This window comes from Saitoella complicata, assembly GCF_001661265.1.
Source record: "Saitoella complicata NRRL Y-17804 unplaced genomic scaffold SAICOscaffold_16, whole genome shotgun sequence".
Lineage (NCBI taxonomy): Eukaryota > Fungi > Ascomycota > Saitoellomycetes > Saitoellales > Saitoellaceae > Saitoella > Saitoella complicata.
Genome location: NW_017567007.1, coordinates 337,984 through 364,759, shown reverse-complemented (window position 1 = coordinate 364,759; position 26,776 = coordinate 337,984). Strand labels below are relative to the sequence as shown.

At 53.7% G+C, this 26,776-nt stretch overlaps 19 protein-coding genes and 2 non-coding genes across 21 annotated transcripts in view; 12 read left to right on the top strand and 9 right to left on the bottom strand.

Annotated features, from left to right (window-relative positions):
- Positions 1-776, top strand: part of SAICODRAFT_35949 (mitochondrial carrier) — a gene marked incomplete at both ends in the record, with an annotated part of 1,192 nt that extends 416 nt beyond the window's left edge. The window contains one exon of the mRNA XM_019168459.1: positions 42-776. Coding sequence (XP_019023316.1) covers positions 42-776 — 735 coding nt within the window. The remainder of the gene's footprint in view (positions 1-41) is intronic.
- A 242-nt stretch (positions 777-1,018) lies between these two features.
- Positions 1,019-1,533, top strand: SAICODRAFT_30939 (zf-CSL-domain-containing protein). Its single transcript, XM_019167802.1, has 2 exons — positions 1,019-1,227; positions 1,314-1,533. Exons 1-2 carry the CDS (start codon positions 1,048-1,050, stop codon positions 1,386-1,388), a joined length of 255 nt encoding a protein of 84 aa, XP_019023315.1. The 5' UTR covers positions 1,019-1,047; the 3' UTR covers positions 1,389-1,533.
- A 250-nt stretch (positions 1,534-1,783) lies between these two features.
- SAICODRAFT_20148 (uncharacterized protein) lies at positions 1,784-2,870 on the top strand. Its single transcript, XM_019166216.1, has 2 exons — positions 1,784-2,135; positions 2,191-2,870. The coding sequence occupies exons 1-2, from the start codon at positions 1,874-1,876 to the stop codon at positions 2,733-2,735; spliced, it is 807 nt and encodes a 268-aa protein (XP_019023314.1). The 5' UTR covers positions 1,784-1,873; the 3' UTR covers positions 2,736-2,870.
- A 746-nt stretch (positions 2,871-3,616) lies between these two features.
- On the bottom strand, positions 3,617-3,688 carry SAICODRAFT_t107. The gene has a single exon. It is a non-coding gene; the product is annotated as a tRNA-Cys (tRNA).
- A 195-nt stretch (positions 3,689-3,883) lies between these two features.
- On the top strand, positions 3,884-4,843 carry SAICODRAFT_58725 (Molybdopterin binding protein; the record flags this gene model as incomplete). Its single annotated transcript, XM_019169625.1, has 2 exons — positions 3,884-4,006; positions 4,061-4,843. 2 exons carry the CDS (start codon positions 3,884-3,886, stop codon positions 4,841-4,843), a joined length of 906 nt encoding a protein of 301 aa, XP_019023313.1.
- A 514-nt stretch (positions 4,844-5,357) lies between these two features.
- Positions 5,358-7,193, top strand: SAICODRAFT_58721 (dihydroxy-acid and 6-phosphogluconate dehydratase; the record flags this gene model as incomplete). Its single annotated transcript, XM_019169624.1, has 2 exons — positions 5,358-5,927; positions 5,958-7,193. The coding sequence occupies 2 exons, from the start codon at positions 5,358-5,360 to the stop codon at positions 7,191-7,193; spliced, it is 1,806 nt and encodes a 601-aa protein (XP_019023312.1).
- Positions 7,194-7,827: 634 nt separating this feature from the next.
- SAICODRAFT_82117 (putative MFS transporter) lies at positions 7,828-9,433 on the top strand. Its single transcript, XM_019171267.1, has 2 exons — positions 7,828-7,960; positions 8,021-9,433. Exons 1-2 carry the CDS (start codon positions 7,927-7,929, stop codon positions 9,352-9,354), a joined length of 1,368 nt encoding a protein of 455 aa, XP_019023311.1. The 5' UTR covers positions 7,828-7,926; the 3' UTR covers positions 9,355-9,433.
- Positions 9,434-9,779: 346 nt separating this feature from the next.
- Positions 9,780-11,627, top strand: SAICODRAFT_30935 (cysteine proteinase). The gene is made up of 4 exons (XM_019167801.1): positions 9,780-9,852; positions 9,916-10,008; positions 10,061-10,195; positions 10,255-11,627. The coding sequence occupies exons 1-4, from the start codon at positions 9,846-9,848 to the stop codon at positions 11,580-11,582; spliced, it is 1,563 nt and encodes a 520-aa protein (XP_019023310.1). The 5' UTR covers positions 9,780-9,845; the 3' UTR covers positions 11,583-11,627.
- Position 11,628: 1 nt separating this feature from the next.
- SAICODRAFT_30934 (CinA-domain-containing protein) lies at positions 11,629-12,403 on the bottom strand. Its single transcript, XM_019167800.1, has 2 exons — positions 12,049-12,403; positions 11,629-11,983 (listed from the first exon to the last, which is right to left on the bottom strand). Exons 1-2 carry the CDS (start codon positions 12,301-12,303, stop codon positions 11,708-11,710), a joined length of 531 nt encoding a protein of 176 aa, XP_019023309.1. The 5' UTR covers positions 12,304-12,403; the 3' UTR covers positions 11,629-11,707.
- A 200-nt stretch (positions 12,404-12,603) lies between these two features.
- Positions 12,604-12,675, bottom strand: SAICODRAFT_t106. The gene has a single exon. It is a non-coding gene; the product is annotated as a tRNA-Thr (tRNA).
- Positions 12,676-12,796: 121 nt separating this feature from the next.
- On the top strand, positions 12,797-14,391 carry SAICODRAFT_30933 (uncharacterized protein). Its single transcript, XM_019167799.1, has one exon. The coding sequence runs from the start codon at positions 12,832-12,834 to the stop codon at positions 14,107-14,109; it is 1,278 nt and encodes a 425-aa protein (XP_019023308.1). The 5' UTR covers positions 12,797-12,831; the 3' UTR covers positions 14,110-14,391.
- SAICODRAFT_30932 (uncharacterized protein) lies at positions 14,327-14,776 on the bottom strand. The gene is made up of 2 exons (XM_019167798.1): positions 14,655-14,776; positions 14,327-14,594 (listed from the first exon to the last, which is right to left on the bottom strand). Exons 1-2 carry the CDS (start codon positions 14,691-14,693, stop codon positions 14,424-14,426), a joined length of 210 nt encoding a protein of 69 aa, XP_019023307.1. The 5' UTR covers positions 14,694-14,776; the 3' UTR covers positions 14,327-14,423.
- A 90-nt stretch (positions 14,777-14,866) lies between these two features.
- Positions 14,867-16,130, bottom strand: SAICODRAFT_138128 (GMP synthase). The gene has a single exon (XM_019165473.1). It carries the CDS (start codon positions 15,871-15,873, stop codon positions 15,013-15,015), a length of 861 nt encoding a protein of 286 aa, XP_019023306.1. The 5' UTR covers positions 15,874-16,130; the 3' UTR covers positions 14,867-15,012.
- Positions 16,131-16,278: 148 nt separating this feature from the next.
- On the top strand, positions 16,279-17,001 carry SAICODRAFT_41084 (GMP synthase; the record flags this gene model as incomplete). Its single annotated transcript, XM_019168650.1, has 1 exon — positions 16,279-17,001. A coding segment is annotated over one exon (723 nt), but the record flags the coding sequence as incomplete, so codon positions are not given.
- A 152-nt stretch (positions 17,002-17,153) lies between these two features.
- Positions 17,154-19,114, top strand: SAICODRAFT_66504 (WD40 repeat-like protein; the record flags this gene model as incomplete). Its single annotated transcript, XM_019170236.1, has 2 exons — positions 17,154-17,400; positions 17,451-19,114. 2 exons carry the CDS (start codon positions 17,154-17,156, stop codon positions 19,031-19,033), a joined length of 1,830 nt encoding a protein of 609 aa, XP_019023304.1. The 3' UTR covers positions 19,034-19,114.
- Positions 19,111-20,244, bottom strand: SAICODRAFT_138124 (S-adenosyl-L-methionine-dependent methyltransferase). The gene is made up of 2 exons (XM_019165472.1): positions 19,342-20,244; positions 19,111-19,245 (listed from the first exon to the last, which is right to left on the bottom strand). Exons 1-2 carry the CDS (start codon positions 20,203-20,205, stop codon positions 19,189-19,191), a joined length of 921 nt encoding a protein of 306 aa, XP_019023303.1. The 5' UTR covers positions 20,206-20,244; the 3' UTR covers positions 19,111-19,188.
- Positions 20,245-20,312: 68 nt separating this feature from the next.
- Positions 20,313-22,437, bottom strand: SAICODRAFT_94309 (uncharacterized protein; the record flags this gene model as incomplete). The annotated part of the gene is made up of 4 exons (XM_019171932.1): positions 21,935-22,437; positions 21,781-21,879; positions 21,055-21,721; positions 20,313-20,998 (listed from the first exon to the last, which is right to left on the bottom strand). Exons 1-4 carry the CDS (start codon positions 21,998-22,000, stop codon positions 20,313-20,315), a joined length of 1,518 nt encoding a protein of 505 aa, XP_019023302.1. The 5' UTR covers positions 22,001-22,437.
- On the top strand, positions 22,237-23,148 carry SAICODRAFT_58769 (mitochondrial carrier; the record flags this gene model as incomplete). Its single annotated transcript, XM_019169629.1, has 1 exon — positions 22,237-23,148. The coding sequence occupies one exon, from the start codon at positions 22,237-22,239 to the stop codon at positions 23,146-23,148; it is 912 nt and encodes a 303-aa protein (XP_019023301.1).
- Positions 23,149-23,354: 206 nt separating this feature from the next.
- Positions 23,355-23,742, bottom strand: SAICODRAFT_8399 (putative transcriptional elongation regulator Elc1/Elongin C; the record flags this gene model as incomplete). Its single annotated transcript, XM_019171341.1, has 2 exons — positions 23,355-23,505; positions 23,570-23,742. 2 exons carry the CDS (start codon positions 23,740-23,742, stop codon positions 23,355-23,357), a joined length of 324 nt encoding a protein of 107 aa, XP_019023300.1.
- A 208-nt stretch (positions 23,743-23,950) lies between these two features.
- SAICODRAFT_226275 (uncharacterized protein) lies at positions 23,951-25,431 on the top strand (the record flags this gene model as incomplete). Its single annotated transcript, XM_019166612.1, has 3 exons — positions 23,951-24,069; positions 24,123-24,260; positions 24,281-25,431. The coding sequence occupies 3 exons, from the start codon at positions 23,951-23,953 to the stop codon at positions 25,290-25,292; spliced, it is 1,269 nt and encodes a 422-aa protein (XP_019023299.1). The 3' UTR covers positions 25,293-25,431.
- Positions 24,974-26,478, bottom strand: SAICODRAFT_82099 (glycosyltransferase family 15 protein). Its single transcript, XM_019171266.1, has one exon. It carries the CDS (start codon positions 26,378-26,380, stop codon positions 25,466-25,468), a length of 915 nt encoding a protein of 304 aa, XP_019023298.1. The 5' UTR covers positions 26,381-26,478; the 3' UTR covers positions 24,974-25,465.
- Between the last annotated feature and the right edge of the window lie 298 nt (positions 26,479-26,776).

Genomic DNA, 26,776 nt, shown 5'->3' with positions numbered 1-26,776 from the left:
CTCCCCTTGCCGGTTTGATCCGTGAAAGCTAATGGACCCAGTCAGGAGCTCTAGCAGGAACCCTAACAGACCTCCTCCTCCACCCCATCGACACCATCAAAACCCGACTTCAATCCCCTTCCCCATCCACCTCCCCATATAGTGTCCGCGGCGTCTTCAAAGGCATAGGTCCAGTCGTGTGTGCCGGCGCGCCCTCGGCCGGCATATTCTTCCTCACCTACGACACCCTAAAACGACTCCTCGAACGCACAACCGGGAAAAAGGGAGCAGGAGTCCATTTGGCAGCGAGTTCCGTCGCCGAAGCCGTGTCGTGCCTCGTCCGTGTCCCCTTCGAGCTAGTCAAACAAAACGCCCAAATAAACCCCGACGCCTCCTCCGACTCCTCCCTCAAAACCGGCGAAAAGCTCATCCAAAAAGGCGGGGTACGCGCAATCTGGAAAGGCTACTCAAGCTTAGTAGCCCGCAACATCCCTTTCACAATCCTCCACTTCCCCCTCTACGAACACCTCCGCACTACCCTTCATCTCCCACCCTCCCTCGCTGGGGCAATATCCGGTGCGACCGCTGCCCTCCTCACGACTCCAATCGACGTCATCAAAACTCGAATCATGGTGAGTGAGAAGAAGGATGGGGTGGGGATGTGGGAGGTTGTGAGGGGGATGAGGGGGGGTGAGATGTGGAGGGGGGGTGGGGTGAGGGTCGTGGTCGCGGGGGTTGGGGCTGGGGTATATTTGGGGGGGTATGAGGCTGTGAAGGCGGTTTTGGGGCAAAAATGAGTGCTTTTAACTTCTCCTAGAGTTGCAGGCTCGGGTCAATCCTGCAGCGTTCCGAGCATATAGCTACAGGGCTGTAGATGGAGGTCAGCAGAGGCAGCAGTAACGATTTCCCATTAAATTCGGCTCCTTGACATCTCACGCTCATCAGCTACCGCCATGCACGGCCTGTCTCACCCCCTGACCCCGGGGCGAATTTTGGCACCCCCGCTAACACCCTCTCTCCTCTCCTCTCCTCTCCTCTCCCTCTTCGCTCCACAGCTAAACAGTTGCAATGTCCTTCTACGACGAAGTCGAAATCGAAGACATGTCCTTCGACCCCGACACCCAAAAATACACCTATCCCTGTCCATGCGGTGATCGATTCGAGATCACCGTCGAGGAGTTGAGGGAGGGGGAGGATGTTGCGCGGTGTCCGAGTTGTTCGTTGATTTTGAGGGTGGTGTATGATGAGGTGAGTCTTCCCTTCGGTCGGACTCGATCTTTGGCCCTGGGTTGGGTGTGAGGTGAAGGTGAGGCTAACAGGGGACATGACAATAGGAGGATTTCATGGATGAAGACGACGAGGGAGAGACGATGGAGGTTCCGGGGGCGATAGTGACGGTTGTTGCGTGATCTGCTGTGATATGGGTTTTTGTATGCATGTGGGTGGGGTTCTGGGGGTTATCGGCGTTTTTTTTCATTTCATTTCATTCGGCATCATCCTTGGTCAGAGCCGTGGACAGGTCAGTTTCAGTAATAAGAAAGTTTGACGAAAGCAGAAGCGATCATTGCGTGTTCAGTCTCGGGGGCTTTGGTTGGCGGACGTGTAGCGATGTTATATCTGGCAACGGCAAGGATTCGCAGTCGCCCATGGCCAGCCGACACAACAGCAGCTGGTAAAAATGAACCCATGAAGAGACAATTGCAATACAAAAAGTAGCCGCGGGCTCCTTGTTTTCATCATTCCATTTCCTTTCGTCGCCAAGAATTGCCCATTTTTGGCGTACGGCTGCGTGTCCGTACGCGTACACACCGCAACGCTTCGGTATACAACCGTCCGACCAAACCTGGTCACTTCTTAATCCACTGATCGCAAAACCATCTCAGCTTCCTTCACAATGGCCCCCGCAACAGGGTTTTACGCATTCAGCCCAACAAACATCCGCCTCCGCTCCCTCGCCCTCCTCTCCCTCTTCCTCCTCTCCCTCATAATCCTCTCCTCATCCCTCGAATACAACAATATCTCACTCCCCCACGTCCTCTCCTCATGGCGGACGCCAGCGGAGAGGGTGGATACGCACAAACGCGTCGAGGTACGGTTGGACGTGATGAGTCAGTGTCCAGACGCCCGGGATTGTGAGGAGGTATTCGCGGGTGTCGGTACGTCTCTACAACCCCACCCTCACCCCATCCACTGACACTGACATATCACCAGTGGAAAAGGGAGCATACATGATAGACTTCCACATCGACTACATTGCCGCCCTCACACCAACCAATGATATCACCTGCAAACACGGCCCAACCGAATGTCTCGGAAACATCCAACAACTCTGTCTCGCGCAATCCTACCCCAACCCGCACCTCTCCCTTCCCTTCATCCTCTGCCAAAACCTAAACCAGTCACAAATCCCCCAAAATGGCGCTGCATGTCTCGTATTCCTCGGCCTCGATCTCAAAAAATGGGAGCAATGCGTCGAAGGGGACGAGGGTAGGGGGTTGTTGATAACCAGTGCAAGAGGTGTGCAGGAGAGGAATGTGACGAGGAGTTGTACGGTTGAGGTTGGTGGGCGGAAGGTTTGTGTTAGGGATGGAGGGGAGTGGATGGAGTGTGAGGTTGAGCCGAGTATGGAGGGGTTTTTGGAGTTGATTGCGAGCGAGTATGAGGAGTTGAATGCGGATGGGGACGTGGTGAAGCGAGGAAGACGTGCTCGGTGGGGTATGGGACGATCACTACGAGGAACGTTTCGGCAGAATTGAGCGAAACAGGGTAGGTATATTGGTCGCCGTCTTCGCCCCAAGCTCTGGTAGTTACACCTTCCGACCGAGCATGATATTCTGCCTCCTGAACTTGATATATATGCTGGGTACATTCCGTTATACTCGTTCGTGGAGAGTGTTGCGTTTCTCTGTAGTTCCCCGTGTGCCGGGATTCGGATCCCCCAGATTTTGCTCAGCGCATGATGTTGACGGTTTGAAAACGAAGTTGCTCTTAGTACAAAGCCTCTCACTCAAGCGTTGTAAATATGTTATCCCTACCTGCTTACGTGGGTTAGTCTCTACTGTGATTCACGCTTTTCCGGCCTCTTTGAACCACCTTCTTCTCGCAGGGAACAAGATTGAACCTGCCGATGCCACCAGTCATAGATTGAAGCTATGAAGGAATCGACTTTGGGGTTGACAGTTTGGCTTGTGGGTATGTCGAATGAGATGAGCCACTGCTACACGCCTTTGTGGAGACCAACCGTTCCGTCTGAGCGAACGTGAGAACTGCGCTCGCTGGTCCTGCAATCGATGCAGATATATTCACTCGCGTGCTTCGAAGCTCACAGACGGGCAAAGGGTGCAGTTCGATGGGTAATATAGTCGTCCGATAACCAAATTTGTCCTGGTTCGTGTACAAATAGTGAGTGGTGCAAATGATAACGGGTCAAAAGGAACCTTGGCAGAATGAAGGCCACCGGCCAAGCGGCCCGTACCGACACAACTCTCATCATCTGAGGGCAATACGCTGTGCGTATCAATCCGATGATGCCAAAAGTACTTCCATCAGAGCAGTGCTTAACGTGCTCCCCAGTCTTCTTTTTCAATCGCCTTCTCGAAGCCGTGGGAAACTAGGAGCACAAAACATCAAAACCACAAGCTCCCAAGGTGATTCGAACACCTGACCTAGAGATCTGCAATCTCTCGCTCTACCACTGAGCTATGGAAGCAGAAGTTGTTTTCCAAAATGGAGCACAAAATCACAGGTGTGTTGTTCAATGGCTGTCATCACTCCACCCTGTCGGTCGTCGATTCCACCTCCGTCGGCGACCTCCCGCAATTGAGCACCTCCATCGATGCTCGCACGACTCACAAACGTCCTATCGCACATAAAGCCCAGGCCAAGACCTTTTTCCACATCTGCAATGGCTTCGGCATCGTCTGCGTCTGCGTCTTCGCTGCTTACGACATACCCAGATTACTACAACGACAAGAACATTACCACGGCCGCATGTCTAATCATCGGCGATGAGGTTTTGAACAGTAAGGTAACCGGGTGTTTCCTCATCTACGATTGCTCTGAGCTCACGATGCCATTACAGACCTTCGATACCAATTCGGCCTTCTTCGCTCGATTTTGCTGGGATCTCGGCATCGATCTCCGCCGCGTTGAGATCATCCCTGACGTGGAGTCTGAGATTATCGAAGCTGTCACTCGGTTGAATTCCCGTCATGACTTTGTTATTACGTCTGGCGGTATCGGACCAACCCATGACGATATCACATACCCCTCCATCGCCAAGGCCTTCAACAAAAAGCTGGTCCTCCACGACGAAACCGTCGAAAAGATGAAGAAATTGAACAAAAGGCCAATCGACTGGAGTGTCGACAACGACGAAAAGAAAGCACGGCTACGAATGGCTCAATTTCCCGAAGGCGCACAAGTAATCTTCCCCGTACCCGAAGAACTCTGGGTCCCTGTCGTCAAAATGGAGAACGTTCACATCCTCCCCGGCATCCCCCGCCTCTTCACAACCCTACTCACCTCTCTCACGCCCCTCCTCTCCCCCCACATCCCCTCCACTCAAAAACGCACCCGTCTCCTCGTCTCCACCTCCCTCCCCGAATCCGCAATCGCACCGTTCCTAACTCGTCTCTCCGAGCGCGTCGAGCCCCAAGGCATCAAAATCGGATCGTACCCTAAATGGCAGGGTGGAGTCATGGTCAGTTTGATTGGACGCGAGGCGCAGTTGACGGAGGAATTGATTGGGGAGGTGGAGAGGGAGGTGCAAGGAAGAAGGGCTGATGTTGAGGCGGAGATGAAAGGAGAGGAGGAAAGGAGGAAAGAGATTAATGAGGACTTGGGCAAAAGGGACAGTGCTTGATGTGGGTAGCATGTTGACTGAGGGAGGGGCCCTGCGAGGGAGTTAAGGATCATTGATGTACGGTAATATACCCAAGTATGGAAGGAAACTGTTTGAGATTGAAGCACGCAGAATCCCCATTTGATGTGACTGTCTACCATGCTGAAACTCCGCTCGTTTTCCCAAACTCGCGTGCCCTTGTCGCAGCACTCCACGGTCCCGGACGTCGGTTGCGCTTCAGTTGACCCACACGGCAGACAGTACACCGTACCCCGCTCGGTCCATCATTACACCGATGAGACTCGACACATTTACCCGGCTGATCCAGTCTCCAAACAGATGGGAAATGACCTGCGAGCTTCACCAATCAGCGCGTGTCCTTTTCGTGGAAGGAGGGGTGCCCGTGTGATCCGCGTCTTCGGCGGGGTCCCGTTTGACGAGGATGAGGAGTATTTAACGACCGTTTGATCCATCGGCGTTACCAGTCAACACCCCGGATCAAACCTAGGAGAGTAATTGACAACACACCCTCACAATGGCCCACCACCTCGCCAAAGGCGACGTCGCTCGCGATGTCATCCGCGACGACCTCATTGCCGACACCTCCCTTCCCGCCCGTCCCTCCCACTTCTGCCAACCCGGTTCCCTAAACAAATTCTCCTCCACAATTACCCAAGATCTCTCTCAAGGTGGCTCCCAATCTATGCTCTACGCCATCGGCCTCCGCGACCACGAAATGGATCAACCACAGATCGGAATCGGGTCAGTCTGGTACTCCGGGAACCCTTGTAATAGCCATTTGTTGGAGTTGAGCGAGAATGTGAAGAAGGCTGTGAAGGATGCGAGGATGGTTCCGATGCAGTTTAATACGATTGGGGTTTCGGATGCCATTTCGATGGGGACGACGGGGATGAGGTTTTCGTTGCAGTCGCGTGAGATTATCGCGGATTCGTTTGAGACGATTATGAGCGCGCAGTGGTATGATGCCATGATTGCCATTCCCGGATGCGACAAGAACATGCCCGCGGTCCTCATGGCCATGGCACGTCTTAACCGACCTTCAATTATGTTGTACGGAGGCGCGATTCAGCAGGGGAGACGTCAAGTCCAACCCGGGGCTTCAGGGATCGGGAAGAAGGATGGAAGGATTGATATCAATGATACATGGGATGCCTATGGTGCATTCGTTAATCAGACCGAGTCTGCAGAGGGGTTTAGGGATGTCATTCGGAATGCTTGTCCGGGACCGGGTGCGTGCGGTGGGCAGTACACCGCTTCGACTATGGCCACCGCTGCGGAGGCTATGGGGATGTCTCTCCCCGGATCTGCCTCCAACCCGGCTGGGAGTCCCGAGAAACTCCGTGAGTGCGCGAAGACAGCGGAGGCGATCAAAGTGTTGATGGAGAAGGACATCAAGCCGTTGGATATCATGACCAAACCCGCCTTCGAGAACGCGATCACGATGACCATGCTCCTCGGCGGTTCTACGAACTCCGTACTCCATCTACTCGCTATCGCATCTTCCGCAAACGTGGATCTGAGCCTGGACGACTTCCACCGTATCAGCGCAAAGACTCCCTTACTCGCCGACATGAAGCCCAGCGGGAACTTTTACATGACTGATTTGCACGAATTGGGAGGCATGCCCGCAATCATGAAATTCCTCTCCTCCTTCGGCTTCCTCAATGGAAGCATCATGACAGTAACCGGCCGCACCCTCGCCGAAAACCTCAAATCCGCCCCCTCCCTCCCACAAGACCAAGTCGCCATCCGACCCGCCACGAACCCCATCAAGGAAACCGGGCATATCCGCATCCTCTACGGAAATTTGGCACCGGGTGGTGCCGTGGCGAAGATCACGGGAAAGGAGGGGTTGGAGTTTAGAGGTAAAGCACGCTGCTTCGACTCGGAGCGGGATTTGATGGATGCGCTTGATCGGAAGGAGATTAAGCGGGAGCATGGGAATACGGTTATTATTGTGCGATATGAAGGGCCGAAGGGTGGACCAGGTATGCCGGAGATGCTGAAACCCGGCGGTGCGATTCAAGGGCTCGGTCTCAACGATTGTATCGCCCTCGTCACCGATGGGCGATACTCCGGTGCCTCCCGTGGTTTCATTATCGGGCACGTATGTCCCGAGGCACAGGACGGTGGACCTATCGCGTTGGTCAAGGATGGAGATGAGGTTGTGATTGATTCGGTGGGGGAGATGATTGATGTACTTGGGGTGAGTGAGGAGGAGTGGGAGAGGAGGAGGAAGGAGTGGGTTAAGCCGCCGTTGAGAGTTAAGAGGGGAACGTTGCTTAAGTATGCGAAGTTGGTTAGGGATGCTAGTCATGGGTGCGTTACCGATTTGGCGGAGGATTGGTGAGGAGGTGCACTCTTACTTGATGTGTTGAACGTTGTCGTTGCCATATACCTACTATTCCAATAAGTTAGGTACCTTCTGATCATGCCATTTCCCATGCGGACCTCTGTGCTCCGTTCCTACCCCCGCCTCTCCCACTCAAGCTCCTCGGTTGACAATGCACCGACGTGTGGGGAACCCTGTGATGAAGGGTGAAACAGCCGATTTAGCCAAAGTTAACGAGACAGAATGAGCCTATCGAGCGCAACCTTAACCGCTGCGACCAGTGATAGGCACACTCCCCCACGCGTACGCCTTCTGTCACAGCTGACCTCAATGTTAATCATATGGGCATACGCGAGACGGATCGTAATGAAGCGGGGTTGCAACTGAAGGCGGGGCACAGGCTTGATCAGCATGTGAACTTGATCCTCAAGACGTATAAAAGAGCTCATAGGCCTTTGACCATTGCTCTCCAGTCGCGATCGCAATTGGCGAGCCTCACACGGCACCAACTATTACCATGTCAGCAGTTCAATGGAATAGCCAAGACCCCTTCAAGCAACAAATCAGCCACGTCGAACATGCCTCCCCCGACCACAAAGGCTCCTTCGATGTCGAAGAAGGTGTACCCAATCCACTCGCTCAAGGCACCACTCGCCATCCCCTCCCTGTCGAGTTACAGGGCTTGAGTCCGGAGGAGATCGAGCACCTCAACGTCAAGCTCAGGAGAAAGATCGATGCGAGGTTATTACCGATGTTGGTGATTATGTACATTATGAATTACTTGGGTAAGTTTTGAGGTATTGACTCGTTCGACACGAAACTAACCAGGCGACTCTGATTTATAGACAGGAACAACATCGCCAGTGCCCGTCTCGGCGGTCTCGAAGATGATCTCGGACTCAGCTCCGTTCAGTTCCAAACAACTGTGTCCATCCTCTTCGTGGGATACCTCCTTATGCAACTTCCCTCCAACCTCTTCCTTGACGCAATCGGGAAGCCATCGATTTACCTCCCGACCGCCATGGTCATCTGGGGCGTGATCTCCACCGCTACAGCCGCCTGCCAAGGTTTTGTGGGTCTTCTAATCTGTCGATTCTTTCTTGGATTTATCGAAGCCGCGTACTTCCCAGGCTGTCTATTCTTCCTTTCGTCATGGTACACGAGAAAGGAACTCTCCTTCCGCACTGCGGCGCTCTATTCCGGCGCTTTGATCTCGGGTGCTTTCTCAGGACTGATCGCTGCCGGAGTTGTAGACGGCATGGACGGACTCCACGGCTTACGCGCTTGGCGATGGCTCTTCATCATCGAGGGCGCGCTGACCGTGGGAATCGCATTCCTCGCCATTTGGATCCTTCCGGATTTCCCTGCTACAACGAAATGGCTGACTCCCCAAGAACGCGCACTCGCAATTTACCGTCTCGAAATCGATGCAGGCGAGGTTGATGCTGATCGTGGACACGGCGCGGGTGCGAAGATGAAGTTCTTGATGAAGGGGGGTGCGTTGGCGTTCAAGGACATCAGGACGTACATGCTCATGGTTGTCTTACTGGGAATTGTCTCCTCGGGTGGTGTCACAAACTTCTTCCCTACGGTCGTTGCCACGCTCGGATATAACCGCGTCAACTCCCTCCTCCTCACCGCTCCTCCATACGTCCTTGCGGTGGCCTGTACTTTTTTCAACGCCTGGCACGCAGACAGGACAGGTGAGCGATTCCTCCACATCGCAATCCCACTCTGTATCTCAATTGCCGCGTTCATCATCGCCGCCTGTACCATCAAACTCGCCCCTCGATACTTGAGTATGATGCTTATGGTCCCCTCCGTCTATAGCGCCTTCGTCGTCGCCCTAGCGTGGATCTCGAACTCCATGCCTCGGCCACCGGCTAAGCGCGCCGCTGCCTTGGCGTTTATTAATGCAGTCTCGAACGGGTCGTCGATTTATGTTAGTTATTTGTATCCGTTGAGTGATAGTCCGAGGTATCAGATGGCGATGGGGGTTAATGCTGGAACGGCGGCTGTTTCGATTTGTATGGCGTTTGGCTTGAGAACGCTGTTGAGGAAGATGAATAGGCAGTTGGAGAGTGCGGATAAGGGGGAGTTTGGAGCGACGGGGGAGATTCCTGGTGGTGGCGGGGTCTCGGTGGAGCAGGCAAAGAGTGGTTTTAGGTATTTGACTTAGGTATTGTATTGTGGACCAGCTGCAGTTCGAAGTGCCTCATAGCCAATTCAGAACACTCCTTTCAAGACAAATGAAGAGTGACTACTGCGAAGGAAACTATTCATCCCAATCTATCCCAATCCATTTTCAACTCACTTCACGCATTGATAGGGCCCATCCTGGCTGGTTGCTTAACCCCTGCGCCCACCCCGCTGCCATCGCATGCTGCGCGTGTTCGCGACTTGTCGTCGTGTTGCGGACCAAAAACACCAAAGCAGCATACATCCCCGGCCCGTGCACACCGCTCAATGCTATCAAAACGCTCTCACGACGGAGCATTTAACGACAGACACAACCGACATCCTGATATCGCACCTTCTGCGATAGGAGCCATGGTACCGACGGCCCCCCTCGACTGGGTGCCGCAGCTGCAGCTGCAGCTGCAGCTGCCGAGTCGCGAGAGGGTATGGAGTGGGTTGTTGGCCGCGAAGGCGTATGCTTGGGATCAATGCATGGAATGTGAGTCCATTCCGATGTCATTGGACTGAGAAGAGAGAATTGACCGTGTTTGTTGTGGTTTAGTCGGGCATTGGTTGGATGAGCAGACACGAGAACCACCGAGACCGAAGAAGAAGAGAAGGGTAGATCGGGAGGACAGGAAAAGGAGTCCCAATGGTATGGAAGACCAGCCCGGACAGCTACTTGATGCTCAACGACTTCCATACAGTCAAGATACAGAAAGAACCGCTGGGTTCGGGAGACGAACCACGACCCTCACAACGCAGGCAGAAGTCTATCTTGAAACCGAAGCCGAAAGAGATGGACGCTTCAAAACATCTGCGCATACGCAGTGATGCACCATGTATGCCACCCTTCCTCAATTGCAATTGCCCTGCCGCACCTGCTAACATCTCGTCTCAGCACCACCACCAACGCGCATCCTAAAACCTCGCGACCTTCCGCCCCCCGAACCCTTCAACGTACCGCATTCAGCACCCCGCTTCCAGAAAAGCATACCCGATCTCAAATCCAAACTCGCCACAGCTCTCGCCGTATCGCTGCAACCCGCGAAGCCGCCTCCACCGCCATCAACAAAGGTACCACGAAGTCCGTATGGACCTTCACCAGCACCACGGATCACGAAGTTTGCAGAGACGTTGGAGATGATGAGTCCGTCGCCGAAGAAGAGGGCGGAGAAGAGCAAGGTGTGGGACGCCAAGACGGTGGAGGTGATTGAGATTGATGATGAGACGCCAACATCGACACCGATCAAGAATCGTACGACAAAGATGGAGTCGAATGGGCTGTTCACGCCAACACCAAAGGCGAAGGTACCGGCACCAAAACAACCAATTCCGAGAGACGAACCGGACAATGACAGTCTCCAAGAACTACTGGAGCTCCTGAAGCAAGTCAGAAGCGAAGAAGGCCACTACGAATATGACAAATACCGCGAAGCAAAAGCAAAACGAGAAGCCGACCTCGCCAAGATGCGCGAAGAAAAAGCCCGCGGCGGGTACCGTCCCACCGGAAAACCGGCCCCTCTCTCCCCCGACATCCTCGAAAAAGTCAGCGAACTCTTCCGAGACGCAAGAGACCGCCCGAACCACGTCTTTGCCGAGAAAAACAACATCCCGATCAAGGGCCGAGATTTACAGACTCTCTCACCCCGCATGTGGCTCAACGACGAAATCATCAACTTCTACATCGCACTCCTCAACGAACGCTCACGCTCCCTCGGCATGAAAGTGCATATCTTCAACACCTTCTTCCTCACATCCTTCGAACAAAAAGGGTACAGCTCCGTCCGCCGCTGGGCCAAGAAAGCAAAAGTCAAGATCGAGGAAATGGATTTAGTGGTTGTCCCGGTAAACGTGTCTAACACGCATTGGTGGCTAGCAACCATCAACCTCGCCCACAAACGCCTCGAATGCTGGGACTCGATCCACACCGATCCTGCGCACTACTTCTCCCTCATACGGTCTTACCTCCAATCGGAATGTCCGGAACTCGATGCCTCGACGTGGGCGGAGTATGCTGATGAGTCGAGGCCGATGCAGAGGAATGGGAGTGATTGTGGGGTGTTTACTTGTTTGTTTGCGGAGGTGCTTAGTCGGGGGGCACGGTATGATTTTGGGGGTGGGGTTAGGGAGATGGAGGGGGTTAGGAGGAGGATGGTGGCAGAGATTATGGGGTGGGTTGAGTTGCCTATTGAGGTTGCTGATGGGGGGCCGAAGGCGAGGTTGTAGAATGTAAGGGAGGGGTTGCTGCTGAGTTTCGTATGGATGGAATGGATAGTATGGAGTTAGTGTACTTCATGATATTAGTCGTCACAACTTTAAGGGCTACATGCAGAACTCTTTATACCCTATGCTTAATCTGAGTCTTTCTTCCACCCCTCAATCTGCTCTCTCAATAGCTCCAACGCCTCATACGCTGTAACCAACTTATTCGTCTTCCGATCCCATCTGATCTGGTCGCCCTTCAATAATTTCGTTCTTATGCGTGATTCTTCGGGACCAACGATTGCGAGCCAAGCTGTGTCTTGTTGGGAGCCGAGGCCGAGTTCGCCGGTTGTTGAGATGCCGTAGGCGAGGTTTGGTGTTGAATCGGAGAGGGTTTTGAGGGCTTGTAGTCGTGCGCCTTTGGCCTAAGCATCCAACATCAGCTCTTCATATCCTGTGAGCAGTACATGTAGAGGGTGGAGTCGCGTACCATCTCAACAGCAACCTCCTCACTAACAACTCCCTTTTCCCTAATCGTCTCCCGTGCAACCCCCAACACCCCCTCTTTCGCCTCTTCCGAGTACGCTACAACGCCGATGCGGAAGACTTCGGAGGACCCGGGAATATCGGTTAGTTCGTTTGCGATGAGGCCGCCGGTGCAGGATTCGGCTGTTGCGAGGGGGAGGGGTTGGTGGAGGGAACGTAGGGAGGAGATGATTTGGTGGGGGAGGGAGGGGGCGGACATTTTTATTGCTGTGGTGGTGAATGAACGATGAGTTGTATGGTAGAGTAGAAGCGATCGAGACAAGAAACGCAGAGTTCTGGTGTTCATGTGGGGGCAATGGTGTAGGGGTCGAGGTTATTTGCGTGCTCGAGATGTTTGACGTCATAGGAGGGGAGGGTGGGAAACTGGTGTTGTCTTCTCACAACGACAAGCCATTGAGTGACGGGTATATCATAGCAGAAAAATGAGACAGACTAATTGAGTGCAAATGACCCAACGAATCGCAAATGGGCTGGGGTTGAACCGGAAAAAGCAAAAAAGTGCCTCTTGCCCGAATCGAACGAGCGATCTTCGCATTACGAGTGCGACGCAGTACCACTGTGCCAAAGAGGCGCTCCTTACGAACAATTTCTTAAAAAGTCAGGTATTCAGCGTAAACATCCGAATCGATTTCCTTTTTTGACCTCCTCCTCGAGTCTTCGTTACACCGCAGCGCTAAACTCCCTCCATTCGAGTACGACTTAGTCAATCCGCAACAACCACATCATAATGGCTGATCCAGAACCCGAAGGCGATCCAACCCTTGCACCTCCCGAAGACACCGACCTTGCCGACGAAATCCAAGACTGGCGCCTCCTCTCCTCCCTAACCTCCTCCAAATCCGACCCCACCTCTCTCCCCCGCCGTGGCGAGAAGAATTTCGAGCCAGATGGCACAAATCGCCAGGAGAAAGTGTTGAATGAGAGTAGGGAGGCAATGCGGAGCGCCTTGGAAGTGGAAAGGAAGTTTGCGGGAAAGACGAGTTGTCAGTGTACCTGGCTCGAAGAACTCGGCCTCGCACGCGTTGACAAACTCAGAGGCCCACATTTCAAGAACCTCGGTGTTGCCGCTCCTCCCAACACGACGACGACTACCGCCGATTCGCCTGCGGAGAAGACCAGTTTGGGATACCTCCTCCCCGAAGAAACAATCTACATGCTCGAACGCGGCTCCCTTGAAGTCTTTTACCCATACGGAATCCCAATGTCTCTTCAGGGCATCTACGCAGCATGTCTCGGCTCCTCCAAGACACGCGTGGAGGCGGAGGTCTATGCAGTTTATGCCAATCTGAAGAGGAGTGGGTATATTGTACGACGGGCTGCGACATTTGATGGGACGCCGGGTGAGGAGCAACCTGTGCAGGAGGTGGTGGGAAGGAGTTTGTGGAGTCCGTGGGTGAGGGGCGTGTTCAGCTCGATTTTCGCAGCGGCACTCAAACCCTCACAACCGCCCGTACGAACAGCAGACAACCCAATCATCTCAACAGACCGGAAATTCCGGCACTATGCAGACGTATACAAGCTCCTCTCCCTGGTGCCCTACCACTCCTTCTCCTCCCAACCCTCATCGACATCGACTTCGCAAAGCTTGGTGAATGAGCCGACTCATTCGTCGCTGTGGCGGGTGCATTTCGACATCTGGAAACCCGCAACAAAATTCAAACGCTCCGAACCCCCTCCCCCCAATTTCCGTATCTGTGTCGTCAGCTCACGATCAACACACACCCCCTCCCTTTCCGAGATCAACACTCTCCTCTCAACCATCCCCTTCCACCCATCCCCACAGGGAGAAGGACACGCTGGAGTTGGGGCACAAATGAAAAAGCTAAAGGAGGGGAGGAGGAGTGTGTTGCTTGCTGTTGTGGATAGTGGGGTAGTGAGTTATTTGAGGATTGGGGATCTGAGTTTTGGGGATGATGGGGTTGTGTACCCGAGAAGAGGCGAAGAAGCGAAAAGGGGGCGGGGTGGTGGGAAAGGAAGAGGGAGGGGGAGGGGACGTGGGCGGTGATGACCGGGGGTGGTGACAGACGAGAAGTGGATGGACCCCAACCTTCGAACGGATGGGTATGAGTTGAAAACAGAATGGATTCACACGATAAGCGGCGAAGATAGCACCGCGATGTACGAATTCAGACATTACGGATGGAGAGAACAAATGAGGCCTCATCTGGACGCTCAGGCCCGTCACCCCATCTTCAAATAGAGACGACAAATATGAATTCATTTCACCTCATCTCATCTGAAAATGCAAACCCCAATGCAAATAATACTCATACACTCCTCAGCACGCAGCACGTAGCATCCAGCACCACATGCTTCCATTTACTTGTTAATCTCCGCCAACTCCTCCCTCTCCTGCTGCTCGGCCTTATCCGCCTCAGCAGCTTCCCGCTTGGCCTCCTCCTTCTCCTCCTTACGCTCGGCGTTTGCGCGGTTAGCGAGGGAGCGGGAGTCTTGGGGGTCGTTGGCCTGGTGGGAGTTCTTGGAGCCCTCCTGTTACACGCGATATTAGCCACCTGAAGGGGGTCACTAGGAAGTATGGTTGAGACGTACGTGGAAAACTCCTTCTTGGGTGTCGGGCTTGAGCGTCATTTTGGTTGTAGTAGTGTTTTGTAGTAAACTAAGATTGTTGATGGATCGAATGGGTGAGGAATGTCGGTGGTCTTTATATGGTGGTGAGTTTTCGCACAAGGGTCCTAGGGTCGGCGGTGATGTCATGAATGATCGCATCGCGCAGTCAACCCCGACGACTTGCAAAATTTGAAGGGAGAGAGGAGATCAATGATAACAAGCGCTCGTATTTCCGTTTCTACGCTCTTCTAATTATGTCGTTCCTGTGTATGATATCCATATCCATATCCATCTGTCCTCTCTTTTCCCTTCTTCCCAATCCCTCTCTTTTCAAGCTCGTCTACTCCCATTCAATAGTAGCCGGAGGCTTCGTAGACACATCGTAAACAACCCTGTTAACACCCCTAACCTCATTGATAATCCTGCTACTCACAACCTTCAAGAACTTAGCCTCAAACTCATACCACGTCGCAGTCATGAAATCAGTGGTCTCAACAGCACGGAGCGCGATGACTTGCTCGTACGTACGCTGGTCACCCATGACACCGACGGCACGGACAGGGAGGAGAGCAGCGAAAGCCTGGGACATACGGTCATAGATCCCGTGAGCGCGGATTTCTTGGATGAAGATGTTATCGGCGGCGCGGGCGATTGCGATTTGTTCGGGGGTGACTTCGCCCAAGATACGGATTGCGAGACCGGGTCCGGGGAAGGGGTGACGCATGACGAGGTCGGCGGGGATACCCATGAGGCGACCGAGCGCACGGACCTCATCCTTGAAGAGCTCGCGAAGGGGCTCGATGAGCTTGAGCTTCATGTCGTCGAGGAGACCGCCGACATTGTGGTGGGTCTTGATGGTAGCGGAAGGACCCTTGAAGGAGATGGACTCGATGACGTCGGGGTAGAGGGTTCCTTGCAACAAGAACTCGATCTTGGCACCGGATTGCTCGGTGGCTTTCTCGAGTTTGTCGCCCTCGCGCTCAAAGACTTCGATGAAGGTGTTTCCGATGATCTTGCGCTTCTTCTCGGGGTCGGAGACGCCCTTGAGCTTGGAGAGGAACTCCTCGGATGCGTCGATGACGGTGAGGTCGATACCGAGACCTTTGGTCAAAGTCTCGTGGACGATCTCGGCCTCGTTGAGGCGGAGGACTCCGTTATCGACAAGGATGGCGTGGAAGCGGTGTCCGATAGCCTCGTGCATCAACTTGGCAGCAACAGTGGAGTCGCGGCATGCTTGATTGAATGCTGGGTATATGCTGGTGAATTGGCGGTCGTCCAGGGTTGCGACTTTGTTCGTACACCAGCAGTCGGCATACGCACTGAAGCCCCGCAGTCATGGGCGTACCCACTGAATGTCGAGGAAAAGCAGTAGATCTCGGTGGATAAGTTCTATGAAACGAAACAACACATTTAAAACTCGTTCCCTGGATCTTGACCGAGGCCGACTCCGCGGGGTGTGGCTAGTGCAGCAACTTTTTTCGAGGGATCAGGGTATCGATATCGTATGCCAAACATCCTCCGACAACATCCCATCCCTTCCCTTCCTACTCTGTCCAAAATGTCCATGCCCAAGGAAGGCGTCCCCACCGTCGGTTCCGGACCCGAGGAGGTTCACCAGATGTTCGACACAATCCTCATCCTCGACTTCGGCTCCCAATACTCCCACCTCATCACCCGCCGTCTCCGCGAACTGAACGTCTACGCTGAGATGCTCCCCTGTACCCAGAAGATCGCCGAGTTGTCGTGGAAGCCTACTGGTGTCATTCTCTCTGGTGGTCCATACTCCGTGTACGCTGATGGCGCACCGCACGTCGACCCCGCGGTGTTCGAGCTCGGTGTCCCCATTTTGGGTATCTGTTACGGATTGCAGGAGATCGCGTGGAATAACGGAAAGGGCGTCGCGAAGGGTGAGAAGCGTGAATTTGGGCACGCGATGGTCAAGGCCGACAGATCCAACTCCAACGAGGCCGCGGACCGTCTCTTCGCCGGTCTCGATGACGAGTTTGAGGTGTGGATGTCTCACGGTGACAAGCTCTCCGCTCTCCCTCCTTCATACATCACCATCGCTTCCTCGGCCAACGCACCATTCTGTGCGATCGCGCACGAGAGCAAGCCGATTTGGGGTATTCAGTTCCACCCTGAGGTCACCCACACCCCCCGCGGATCCGAGATCTTCAAGAACTTTGCCGTGGGCATCTGTAAGGCGCGTCAACACTGGACCATGGAGGAGTTCATCGGAAAGGAGATTGAGAGGATTCGGGCTGTTGTTGGACCTACTGGTCACGTCATTGGTGCCGTTTCTGGTGGTGTTCAAAACGCAACAACAGCAACCCAGACGTCGCTCCCTCCCCTCTCAAACAACTAACCCAAACCGTAACCTCAACCCTCCTCTCCCCCCTCCGCACCCTCCCAAACCCAACAACGACCTCATTAAACGCAATCGCCCCACAATTCCTCACGCGGCCCAAACTACGTGCACGGATGTTGAGCGCAGCGAGTCCGAGCGAGTTAATTCGGAGTCGGATTGATTCCAGTGAGATGCAGTTTCGGGCGGTTACGTATTTGCCAGATGAGGTGTTGAGTGATATTCCGGAGGGGACGGAGGAGGGGGACGGGGGTGGGGTTAGTCTTATGGATGGGTTTCGGGCGAGTTTGCCCGACGGGAGGAGAAGGCATAAGGCGAGAAGTTGGAAAGCGTTGGCGTTGGGGGAGAATGGGGTTTTTTCAGGTTTGTGGAATTGCAATTGACAAATTGAAGGTGTACTTACGATGTCACAGATCCAGCGGATGCAACGAAGAAACTGGACCGGGAACGAAAACATATCCAACGAGAGCACGACCTACTATCTATCCGCAAATCTCTCGCCATTGCCGAAATCCGCGAACTCGACATCAAGATTCAGAATTTACAGTCCTTACGGCACACAGTAGTAGAAAGAATGGGTGGACTGGAACAACAACAAGAAGAACTAAACCGAGAACTGGAGGAACTGGACACCAAACTGGGAGATCTAAACGAGGAAACCGAACTGGTAGCGCTGGAGTCCGAAGCAGGTATCCCACCAGCGATCGCGAGTAGCCCAACGATGCCCGCAACCCCCATCCTGGGCTCCGCAGAACCAGGATTATCAGAGAGCATATACGGCCGCATGCAAAAATCCACCTCGGAAATCCGCGCAGCCCGCCGCCGCCGCGCAACGAACCGCCGAAAATCCATGCGAATCCAACACGAACTCATGACCCCCGGCGCAAACATCCGCACGGTCCAAACCCACGGAGACTCCATCACCGCTCTCGACTTTGACATGCCTTTCGGGACGATGGTGACGGCGAGTATGGACGATACCGTACGTGTTTGGGATTTGGGGACGGGGAGGTGTAAGGGGTTGTTGGAGGGTCATGCGGCTAGTGTCCGGTGTTTGCAGATTGAGGATACGGTGGTTGCGACGGGGAGTATGGACGCTACAATCAGGATTTGGGATTTGAGTCGGTCGGAGACGTATGGGATGGGGTTGGGGTTATCGCCGCTTGGGAAACTCGTTGATCGGGATGATGATGATTACGAGCATGTCGGGGACGATATCTCGGAGACTGCGACGGAGGGAAGCTTGCAGCGAACTTCTGCTTCGGATTGGAAGGAGCCTGAGGATTGTTGTGTGTACACACTCGACTCGCATGTCGGCGAAGTCACCGCCCTCCATTTCCACGGAAACACCCTCGTTTCGGGATCTGCGGACAAGACTCTCCGGCAATGGGATCTCACAACCGGGCGCGTAGTCCAAACCCTCGATATCCTCTGGGCCGTCGCATCCTCCTCAAACTCCATGTCCTCCCTCACCTCTTCGTCCTCAGACCCATGGACAACACCCTCTACCCCATTCGTCGGCGCCCTCCAGTGTTTCGAGGCAGCCATGGCGTCCGGAACACTCGATGGCCAGGTCAGACTGTGGGATCTCCGCTCTGGTCAAGTGGCGCGTACTCTGATTGGTCATACGGGACCCATCACCACACTCCAATTCGACGACGTACACGTCGTCACCGGATCCCTGGACCGCTCCATCCGGACATGGGATCTGAGAATGGGAACGATCGTCGACGCATACGCCTACGAATCCGACCGTGGGATCCTGGGGATGGGAGTCGATGCGCGTCGAATCGTCGCCGGGACTGGGGAGGGGGTTGTTAGGGTTTATGAGAGGGCTGAGGGGAGACATTGGAGTGTGGGGCCGGGGGCGCAGGGGGATGGGTTGGAGATGGAGATGGAGGGGAAGTGTGCGATTGAGAGGGTTAGGTGTAAGGAGGGGTATCTTGTTGAGGGGAGGAGGGATGGTGTTGTTGGGGTTTGGTCGATGGGGCATTAAGTTGATGGGAGAGGGAGAGGATAAGGAGGGGAAGATTGCATTGTTTGTTGTCATAGGGACATGGCGTTATCTTGGAGTTTCGTTATTTTGACGGGAGCATATATAGGTATCTCGGTATACTAAAATCCATCATCACAACCATTCAATCACGGGTATCAACCAATCCTCTCCGTCCAATAAACATCAACCCTCTCCCTCGTAACAATCCTCCCCTCCCCCTCCCCCTCCCCCTCCCCCTCCCCCTCCCCCTCCCCCTCCCCCTCCCCCTCCCCATCCTCACTCATCCCCTCCAACCCCGGCACCCCCGCCTCTTTCGCTCTCCATAACACACCCATAATCTGTGCCATCAACTCCTCCTGCTTCTCGGCGGGGAGGGTGGAGATGTAAGACATACTCTTCACCCGATTCAGGAGTTGTGTTGGGGTGGGTGTTAGGGTATATGGGATTCGTGTGTGGGCGAGGGGTGTGGTGAAGAATTGTTTTTCACCGGATGAAGTGTCGAATGCGCGGAGCCAGGTTCCGTGACGGTATTGTGGAGCGGTATTCTCGTATTTCGTGAATAGTCCCACGATTTCTTGATACCACCCCTGTACTTTCTCCCTCTCTTCCTCATTCAGCTGCAGCCCGGCGACGGATCCATCTACGTCGTGATAATTCCACACCAAACCGAGCCGTCCCTTTGGTTTGAGCACACGGTGGATTTCTCGGAGTGCGTCGCGATCAGCGAACCAGTGAAATGCCTGAGCGACTATAACGGCGTCCACACTCTCCGATGGAAGGGGGATGTCGTATGCGTCGGCTTGAACTACTTTCACATCCTTATCCGTCACGTTTTGCCGCAGAACCTCCAACATCCCGGGAGCGGGTTCGGTGGCTGTTATGTGGTATCCACGCCCTTGGATGAGTTTGGTGAACTTTCCCGTTCCGGCGCCTAACTCCAGGATCCTCCTCTTCTCAGCGGTGTTGGGATTCGGAGTGAGATTGAGGTTGGTGAGGAGTGTGTCGACGGCGGCGGGGATGTAGGAGGGCCGTGCGGAGTCGTATAGGGAGGAGGTTTTTGAGAAGGAGGAGGCGGAGACGGGGTGGACTGCGCGTTTGGTGGACATTGACCTTGCGTGTAAATGGAGGAATGATTTGGAGATGTGGTGGATGTGTTTGGATCGAGGGATCATGGTTGGGGATTGATCGGGTTGAGCGGGTGCCTTGCGCGGAATGCGGGGAGGAATCGTGGGGAGAGCAAGCAACGAGGGTATTTCAGGTATATCTAACGCCTTCTAAGCTATTCCTCCTTAACCTTCAATTGCTTCCTCCCTTCCCTCCACGTCCTCAACTCCTTAACCACACTCAAAATCAACGGAACCGCCAACGGCCCAAACAGCGGCATATAAATCGCATACTTGTGTTCGTCCGGGAAATATAGCATACTAACCATCGAGGGGTCAAAGAATGCCTTTTCGGCGTTTGTCCTTGCAACGACGGTATGTGGGAATGCCTCAAGTACGTTGCCGCGGTGTAAGGCGGCGCAAGCGTTATCGAGGTTGGAGAGAACGAGGTTCACGCTATCTCGGACGGCTTGGGGGACTGACATGTGCTTGAGCTGCGTAACGAGACGCGCCAATGATCCTAATGTTGCTGCTGCAGACACGATGTTCTCTGCGGTACGCTGCCGTACCAATCCATCGTAAGACCACCTGTTGGGTCCCGCGCCTGAGAGTACAGGCATGCCGAGCAGTGAGAGAAGGTAGGTCCGGAACGTAGACAGTGCTCCCCGGAGTTCGTCTTCACTGAGGCTGTTTGCTGAGTCAACTGGGGGGTTGTAGATAACCACCCCACCCCACTGCGGAATCAGGAATGAATTGGAGGGTACAGGTTTGCCATCGCCGTCTCGAATGACCAAAGGCCGATACAGCTTTTCCGGAACATAGAGAAGGAAGTTCATTGTCGGATATGACGAGATTGGTGTAGCTAAACCGTGTCATGTCAATGCATGAAAGCACAAACCAAGGCGAAGAGAAACTCACCAAGACTCCACTCCGCCGAATTAATGAACTGCGAAAGTTCTTCGCTCCGTAACTCGTACCCATCCCCATCCACCGCCTTCCTCGGCTCAAACCCCAGGTTCGCATAATGCTGAATCTGCGAATGAACGCTAAAGTTGGACACGACACTCAACTCCCCCAAAGTCTCGCCAAACACCGAATCGACAGCTTCCTCGATCGCCCATTGCGACACACCATCGTGCGCACCACCATTCATCAGGCTGAATGATAGCTGATAGGTAGGTGCATACCCCATCACGCGCCGAAATCCGTTGTCGTTCTGGATATCCTCCTTGGCTTTGGATAGCACGTTTTTGGCATATGCCTTCTCCTTCGCGAATATGGACTTTATCTCATCGTAGAGGTAATCAGGGAGTTCATTCCGCGCAGACGAGGGATATGCGAATGTCAGTACTCCCTCAGAACTGAAACTCGATTTTGGTGATGATAGGGCGTCTGAGGGGGATAGCGTGATCACTGTACCGATCACAGAGCTCTCGTCTCCCGCGATCTTGAGTTGGATATCGTACTCGGGTACATCATTCCTCTCCCTCAACTTCTTCTCCACCTTCTCCAACAATCGTGGGAGAGCCAATATTGGATCCGGAGACTGAACATGAATTGAAACAGGAAGGATAATATCGCACGCCTGTGTATCCAGATCATTAGCCCGCATTCTGAATGCTTTTGTCGGGACCTGTTACGAACCCGTCTCTCTGACCACGCCAGCATCCTCTCCAACGGTAAAGTAGCTCGATATATCTCCGTGGTTTTCCACCATATGGGTATACCGAGCAAAATTACGGCCTACGCGTATTCAAGTAAGCCTCGCTGTTCTTACGGCCGGGGCGAGATACGGTACCCAGAAACTGAGGATCACCCATCTCCTCGTACTCGTCTCTCCCGCCGTCTCCTTTGGCGCTGGCATTGTCGGAGCGGGTCTTGTGGATATTGGTGAGAGCGTAAGAAGTATGACTGCGACTGATCGCGTAAGGCAGGTCTATAACCTTCGATTTGAATGAACGAATTTGGCGGGGTTGTCGACGTGACGTTGTTGACCTCGACTCAAGATCTTCATGCGAGGCCCTGGGCTCCAACAAGTACCGAGCAACGAGCAACGAGCACCTCTCCCCTCCTCCCCGTCCTTCTCTTTTCCAATCGACCATGTCCGCCGAGCCGGCATTCGAGGAACACTCCAATGGCGGAGTCGTCCGTGCGTTAAAAGACTGCCTCGCCGGAACCTGCGGCGGAATCGCCCAAGTCCTCGTCGGCCAACCCTTCGACACCGTCAAGGTCCGTCTCCAAACCCAACCCCGCACAGGAGGCCTCTACACCGGCGCAATCGACTGCGTGCAAAAGACGTTCAAAGCTGAGGGGTTTGGTGGGTTCTATAAGGGTACGGCTACACCGCTTGTGGGGGTTGGGTTGTGCGTGAGTGTACAGTTTGCTGTGTTTGAGCATATGAAGCGCGTGTTTCGGGAGAGGAATGGTGGTGAAGGGCTGAGTGGGGGACAATTCTACATCGCTGGTGCCGCGGCCGGAATTGCCAACTCTGCACTCGCATGCCCCATCGAACACGTCCGTATCCGTCTTCAAACTCAGACCGCGACGAATGCACTGTACAACGGTCCCATCGACTGTATCAAGAAGATCTACTCCTCGTACGGAATTCGTGGGATTTTCAAGGGGTATGGACCGACTTTCATCCGTGAAGGCCATGGAATGGGAGCGTATTTCCTTGCGTATGAGGCTTTGGTCAATTCCGACATGTCCAAGAACTCCATCACCCGCGACCAAATCCCCGCTTACCGTCTGTGTCTCTACGGTGCCGGCGCAGGCTACGCAATGTGGTTCACCTCCTACCCGATCGACGTCATCAAATCTCGACTCCAGACCGATGGGTTCGCTGGGGAAGCGAAGAAGTATTTGAGTGGACGGGATTGTTTGAGGAAGACTTGGAAGGGGGAGGGGATGGGTGGTTTCTGGAGAGGGTTTGGGCCGACGGTTGTTAGGGCTGCGCCGGTGAATGCTGCTACTTTCTTGGTGTTTGAGGCGGCGATGAGGGCGATGAATTAGGCGGTCGAGGTAATGGTAATCATGGACGACGGGAGAGAGCGAAGGGCTTGGAAGGAACATTATACCCCGAGAGAGAAAACGGATAGATAATAATACGAACGGAGCTTGCATTGATTCATGCGCTACCAACCCATATCCCCAAAAGAATCATAACGCCTAACCCCAAATGCCGTTTGCCGTTTTGGCCCCACTGATACCATCAAGATCTATGAATCTAAGAAATCCGCAGCAACAAGCAACTCCAACGCCATCTCCGGCGGAATATCAAACTCCGGAACATCCTCCCCAGTCACAGACGTATGCCGCCACTTATCGCTGAAATGCATGTATTCGCAGATCTTTTCCAATAGTCGTCCACTGTACACAAAAGGAATTAGCCCACTGTTAAATATTGAAATCCTCAGAGTGTACTTGGACGTACTCAATCGTGTCTAGTGTTACGCGGCCTTCAGATGACTCCCGAAACCGAGAGTCCTCGCCGAGCATGCTTTTCAAGGTCCCCGAGGCCGCGATGGCGATGGAGCGCTTGATGACGTAGGAGAAGCCGTCGGAGGAAATGAGAGTTACGTATTTGTCTTGGTCTTCGGTTGACATGGTGGTTTGATGGGGTTATTGAGTCGATGTGAGTTCGAGTATTTCGCGGCGGCGAGGTCAGCGACGTCGCCTTGTAGTTGTGCTAAAAATAGTAACATCGTACCTCACAACGTTCACCGTCAAGTCGCAACATCTTCCAGGCGCCAACGCGTCCAGTATTCGGCACATTCATTCTAATCTTTCGGTTTACCGTTGAAACGTCTTGTGAATGGCCGTGGACCCGAAAGATACACCTCCAGCCGTCAGGAATCTGATCCAGACAGTCACACGATGCTTCTATGATACTCGGCAAATTATTGTCATTGATGCTCTGCTGAAGCACTTGGCGTGTGTTAACCGTTCGCCTGTCATGCAAGAGTTGTTGCTGACAATATGAACAGGTTACGGGATGATGAGCTTGGTTTAATGCTGAACGGTAGTGGCGGCAAGAATAACAAAGAAGTACACAAGATTTGTGGAAAGCTGCGGGAAGACCGGCTGCTGAACCAGTCCGTTTGTCCGTCTACGTTCTCCCGAATGTGTGCTGATTGAATGCCAGTGTGACGCGGCCAGAAATCAAGGAAGGCCAGCAACGTCCAATAAACCGCAATTACTACTATATTGATCTTAGACCGACCATCGATGCTATCAAATGGCGTGTATACAAGCTTGTGAAAGCCGTTGAAGCCACTACAAGGAACGATTATGATACCAACGGATACATCTGCCCTCAATGCAAGAAGAGATTTGGACCGCTGGAGGTGGTGTCATTGTGGGGTCCTGACATGTTAAACTTTATTTGTGATAACTGTGGAGCTGTCTTGACAGAGGATACAGAGAGCGCAGAGAGTAAAGCAAGTCATGAGAGGATGAACCGGTTGATGGCGCAGCTGAAGAGAATCAGAGATGCACTGCGACTGGTGGATGAGATCAACGTGCCTGAATCAGACTTTGAATCTCTCCTCGAAAGGCGCCTTGTGCCGTTCCCATCAACGACCTCCGCTACCGATACTGTGTCTCTTCCGGCCTCCCAGGCAGTCCCGAAAACCGTCACCGGTGCCACATCGACGACCACCGCGGCAACATTCACAATCGATTACTCTGTCGATGGCGGTTTATCTGCTGCGAACAAGGAAGAGGAGGAGAAGAGACGGGCAGCAGCGGTTGCCAATGCCTTGCCAGAATGGCACAGCAAGTCAACTGTCAGCGGAGACCTCACCTACGCTGGGAAACCAGCGGCAGCCGACGTATCCTACGTTGCTGGCACGGCTGCTGCTGGGGCTGTTCCTGCCGCTGGTACGGAGGAGAAGAAGGCTGATATCAAGGAGGTCGAGGCTAACGATGAGATTGCGGCATTCTATGCTGCTCTGGCTGCCGATCGGGAGAAGACTGCTGCGGCTGCAGCTGCTGAGGAGGCAGAAGACGAAGATGAGGATGAGGATGGATTCGAGGACGTGCCGATGGCTACCCTGAGTGCGGCGCCCGTTCCAACAACGACTGATGTGATCAGGCCACCAAAGACAGACAGTGATGACAGCGATGATGACGATGATGCATTTGAAGACGTGTAAGGGTTGCAATTATCTTCGCACGAAGGTTTCATAGAATGTCATGGGTAGCCGTTGAGCATACACACTAATCTATTCCGTACAATGTGTATTGGGGTAATGATGGTAGCAATGCAGATGTAACATTCCCTTGCCTCCCTTCAACCTCAGCCCCTAGGCCTCACAAGGCAAACGCCCTACTTGTACTTTTCCCAACCCTTCGGCAACTCCGTCCCCTGCACCTCCAAAAACTTCCTCGTGCACGAATACCCCTTAAAATCAAATGTATCCCTCGGATTACAATGACACTTCTTCCTGAATTCATCACCAATGGGACAATGCGTGAACGGAACATGGTAGTATCCCATATCCCCAAACCAATGGATCTCCTCTGGCTTCAAGAAAAGCGCAGCACCGATCGAGTGAACGGGCGCATCACCCCACCTCTCATAGAAGAACCCACCGGCTTTCTCGAGGTGGTCAAAGAAGGCAGAGTAACCCTCCCCACGCCAGAGGTCCATGGATGCGATTTCGAAGTTGGACCAAAAGTGGCAGCGGTTGTAGCTTTCGCCGTCGTCGTCGGAAATGAAGCGCATGGAGTTATCCTTAGGAACGAGCTCAGGTTTTGCCTTGATGAATTTCTTGGTTTCATCCCAGAGGGTGGGGATGGTATCGGGGTATTCGTAGAGAGAGATGGCGAAGGCGTATTTCTTGTTGTTTTCCTTCATGTAAAGGAAGGGGTCATACTCGACGTCGCAGAACATCTCAATGGATGGCTCCACACGCCAGTAGAACTCAAACTGCTGCATCAACTCGTGGCGGTAGAAGAACCCGGATTCGAAGCGGCACATGTGTCTGTAACTCTTGCTTCCTCCGTAGATGATCTTGCGCTCCTCCATGTCCTTTCTGGCGGCCTCGGCCTTCTGCTCATCCAACCAGGGAGGGAAACTCCAGTGTTCGTGGCCAATGACGCCATAGTGTACGGGTCCACTGGCCAATCCGGAGGTCACGGTAATGAACTCCTCAGAGAATGGAACATCGTTCAGGAAAACCCATGGGTAGTTGTACCTGTGGTTGAAGCGGTCCTCGACCTCACGGATAGACTTGGCCATTTCCCAGACATCGCCATTACGAGCGAGGGTGACGAACGTAGCATTGGCACGTTTCTGCACCGCAGGCTCAGCAGGCGTCTGCGGCTGCAAAGGTGTCTTCATCCCAAAGTCCTCGATTTTCTCTTCCACGGTCTCTTTCACCTCCTCAACCGCATTTCCCACATTCTCATAACTGTGCCCCGTAGTTCGTCCAGTCCACGCGGTTGGGTCATAACTCGTTCCAGACGAGGTAACCTTATACAAAAGAACAATAAAAACACCCGCTACCAGAAGGTAACGGATGATCCGCGACGTAGAAGCAGCTGGCATTGCGAATTGGTATCACACACGAAACCTGGCGAGGTGCGATACTTATACTCCGGCGACTCTTCACTGGCGACGGACCGAGACCTGGTG

Excerpts from the sequence above, each read along its gene's own strand:
- SAICODRAFT_30939 (XM_019167802.1), top strand. The coding sequence starts at position 1,048 with ATGTCCTTCTACGACGAAGTCGAAATCGAAGACATGTCCTTCGACCCC. Across the intron at positions 1,228-1,313 it reads TGAGGGTGGTGTATGATGAG|GAGGATTTCATGGATGAAGA; the intron begins GTGAGTCTTCCC and ends ACATGACAATAG.
- SAICODRAFT_20148 (XM_019166216.1), top strand. The coding sequence starts at position 1,874 with ATGGCCCCCGCAACAGGGTTTTACGCATTCAGCCCAACAAACATCCGC. Across the intron at positions 2,136-2,190 it reads GGAGGTATTCGCGGGTGTCG|TGGAAAAGGGAGCATACATG; the intron begins GTACGTCTCTAC and ends ACATATCACCAG.
- SAICODRAFT_82117 (XM_019171267.1), top strand. The coding sequence starts at position 7,927 with ATGTTGGTGATTATGTACATTATGAATTACTTGG. Across the intron at positions 7,961-8,020 it reads GTACATTATGAATTACTTGG|ACAGGAACAACATCGCCAGT; the intron begins GTAAGTTTTGAG and ends TCTGATTTATAG.
- SAICODRAFT_30935 (XM_019167801.1), top strand. Across the intron at positions 10,009-10,060 it reads CAGGAAAAGGAGTCCCAATG|TCAAGATACAGAAAGAACCG; the intron begins GTATGGAAGACC and ends ACTTCCATACAG. Across the intron at positions 10,196-10,254 it reads CATACGCAGTGATGCACCAT|CACCACCACCAACGCGCATC; the intron begins GTATGCCACCCT and ends ATCTCGTCTCAG.
- SAICODRAFT_30934 (XM_019167800.1), bottom strand. The coding sequence starts at position 12,303 with ATGTCCGCCCCCTCCCTCCCCCACCAAATCATCTCCTCCCTACGTTCC. Across the intron at positions 11,984-12,048 it reads AGGAGGTTGCTGTTGAGATG|GCCAAAGGCGCACGACTACA; the intron begins GTACGCGACTCC and ends TTGGATGCTTAG.
- SAICODRAFT_30933 (XM_019167799.1), top strand. The coding sequence starts at position 12,832 with ATGGCTGATCCAGAACCCGAAGGCGATCCAACCCTTGCACCTCCCGAA.
- SAICODRAFT_30932 (XM_019167798.1), bottom strand. The coding sequence starts at position 14,693 with ATGACGCTCAAGCCCGACACCCAAGAAGGAGTTTTCCAC. Across the intron at positions 14,595-14,654 it reads CCCAAGAAGGAGTTTTCCAC|GAGGGCTCCAAGAACTCCCA; the intron begins GTACGTCTCAAC and ends CGCGTGTAACAG.
- SAICODRAFT_138128 (XM_019165473.1), bottom strand. The coding sequence starts at position 15,873 with ATGCACGAGGCTATCGGACACCGCTTCCACGCCATCCTTGTCGATAAC.
- SAICODRAFT_138124 (XM_019165472.1), bottom strand. The coding sequence starts at position 20,205 with ATGATCCCTCGATCCAAACACATCCACCACATCTCCAAATCATTCCTC. Across the intron at positions 19,246-19,341 it reads TGTTATGGAGAGCGAAAGAG|GGGAGGATTGTTACGAGGGA; the intron begins GCGGGGGTGCCG and ends GGGGAGGGGGAG.
- SAICODRAFT_82099 (XM_019171266.1), bottom strand. The coding sequence starts at position 26,380 with ATGGCCAAGTCTATCCGTGAGGTCGAGGACCGCTTCAACCACAGGTAC.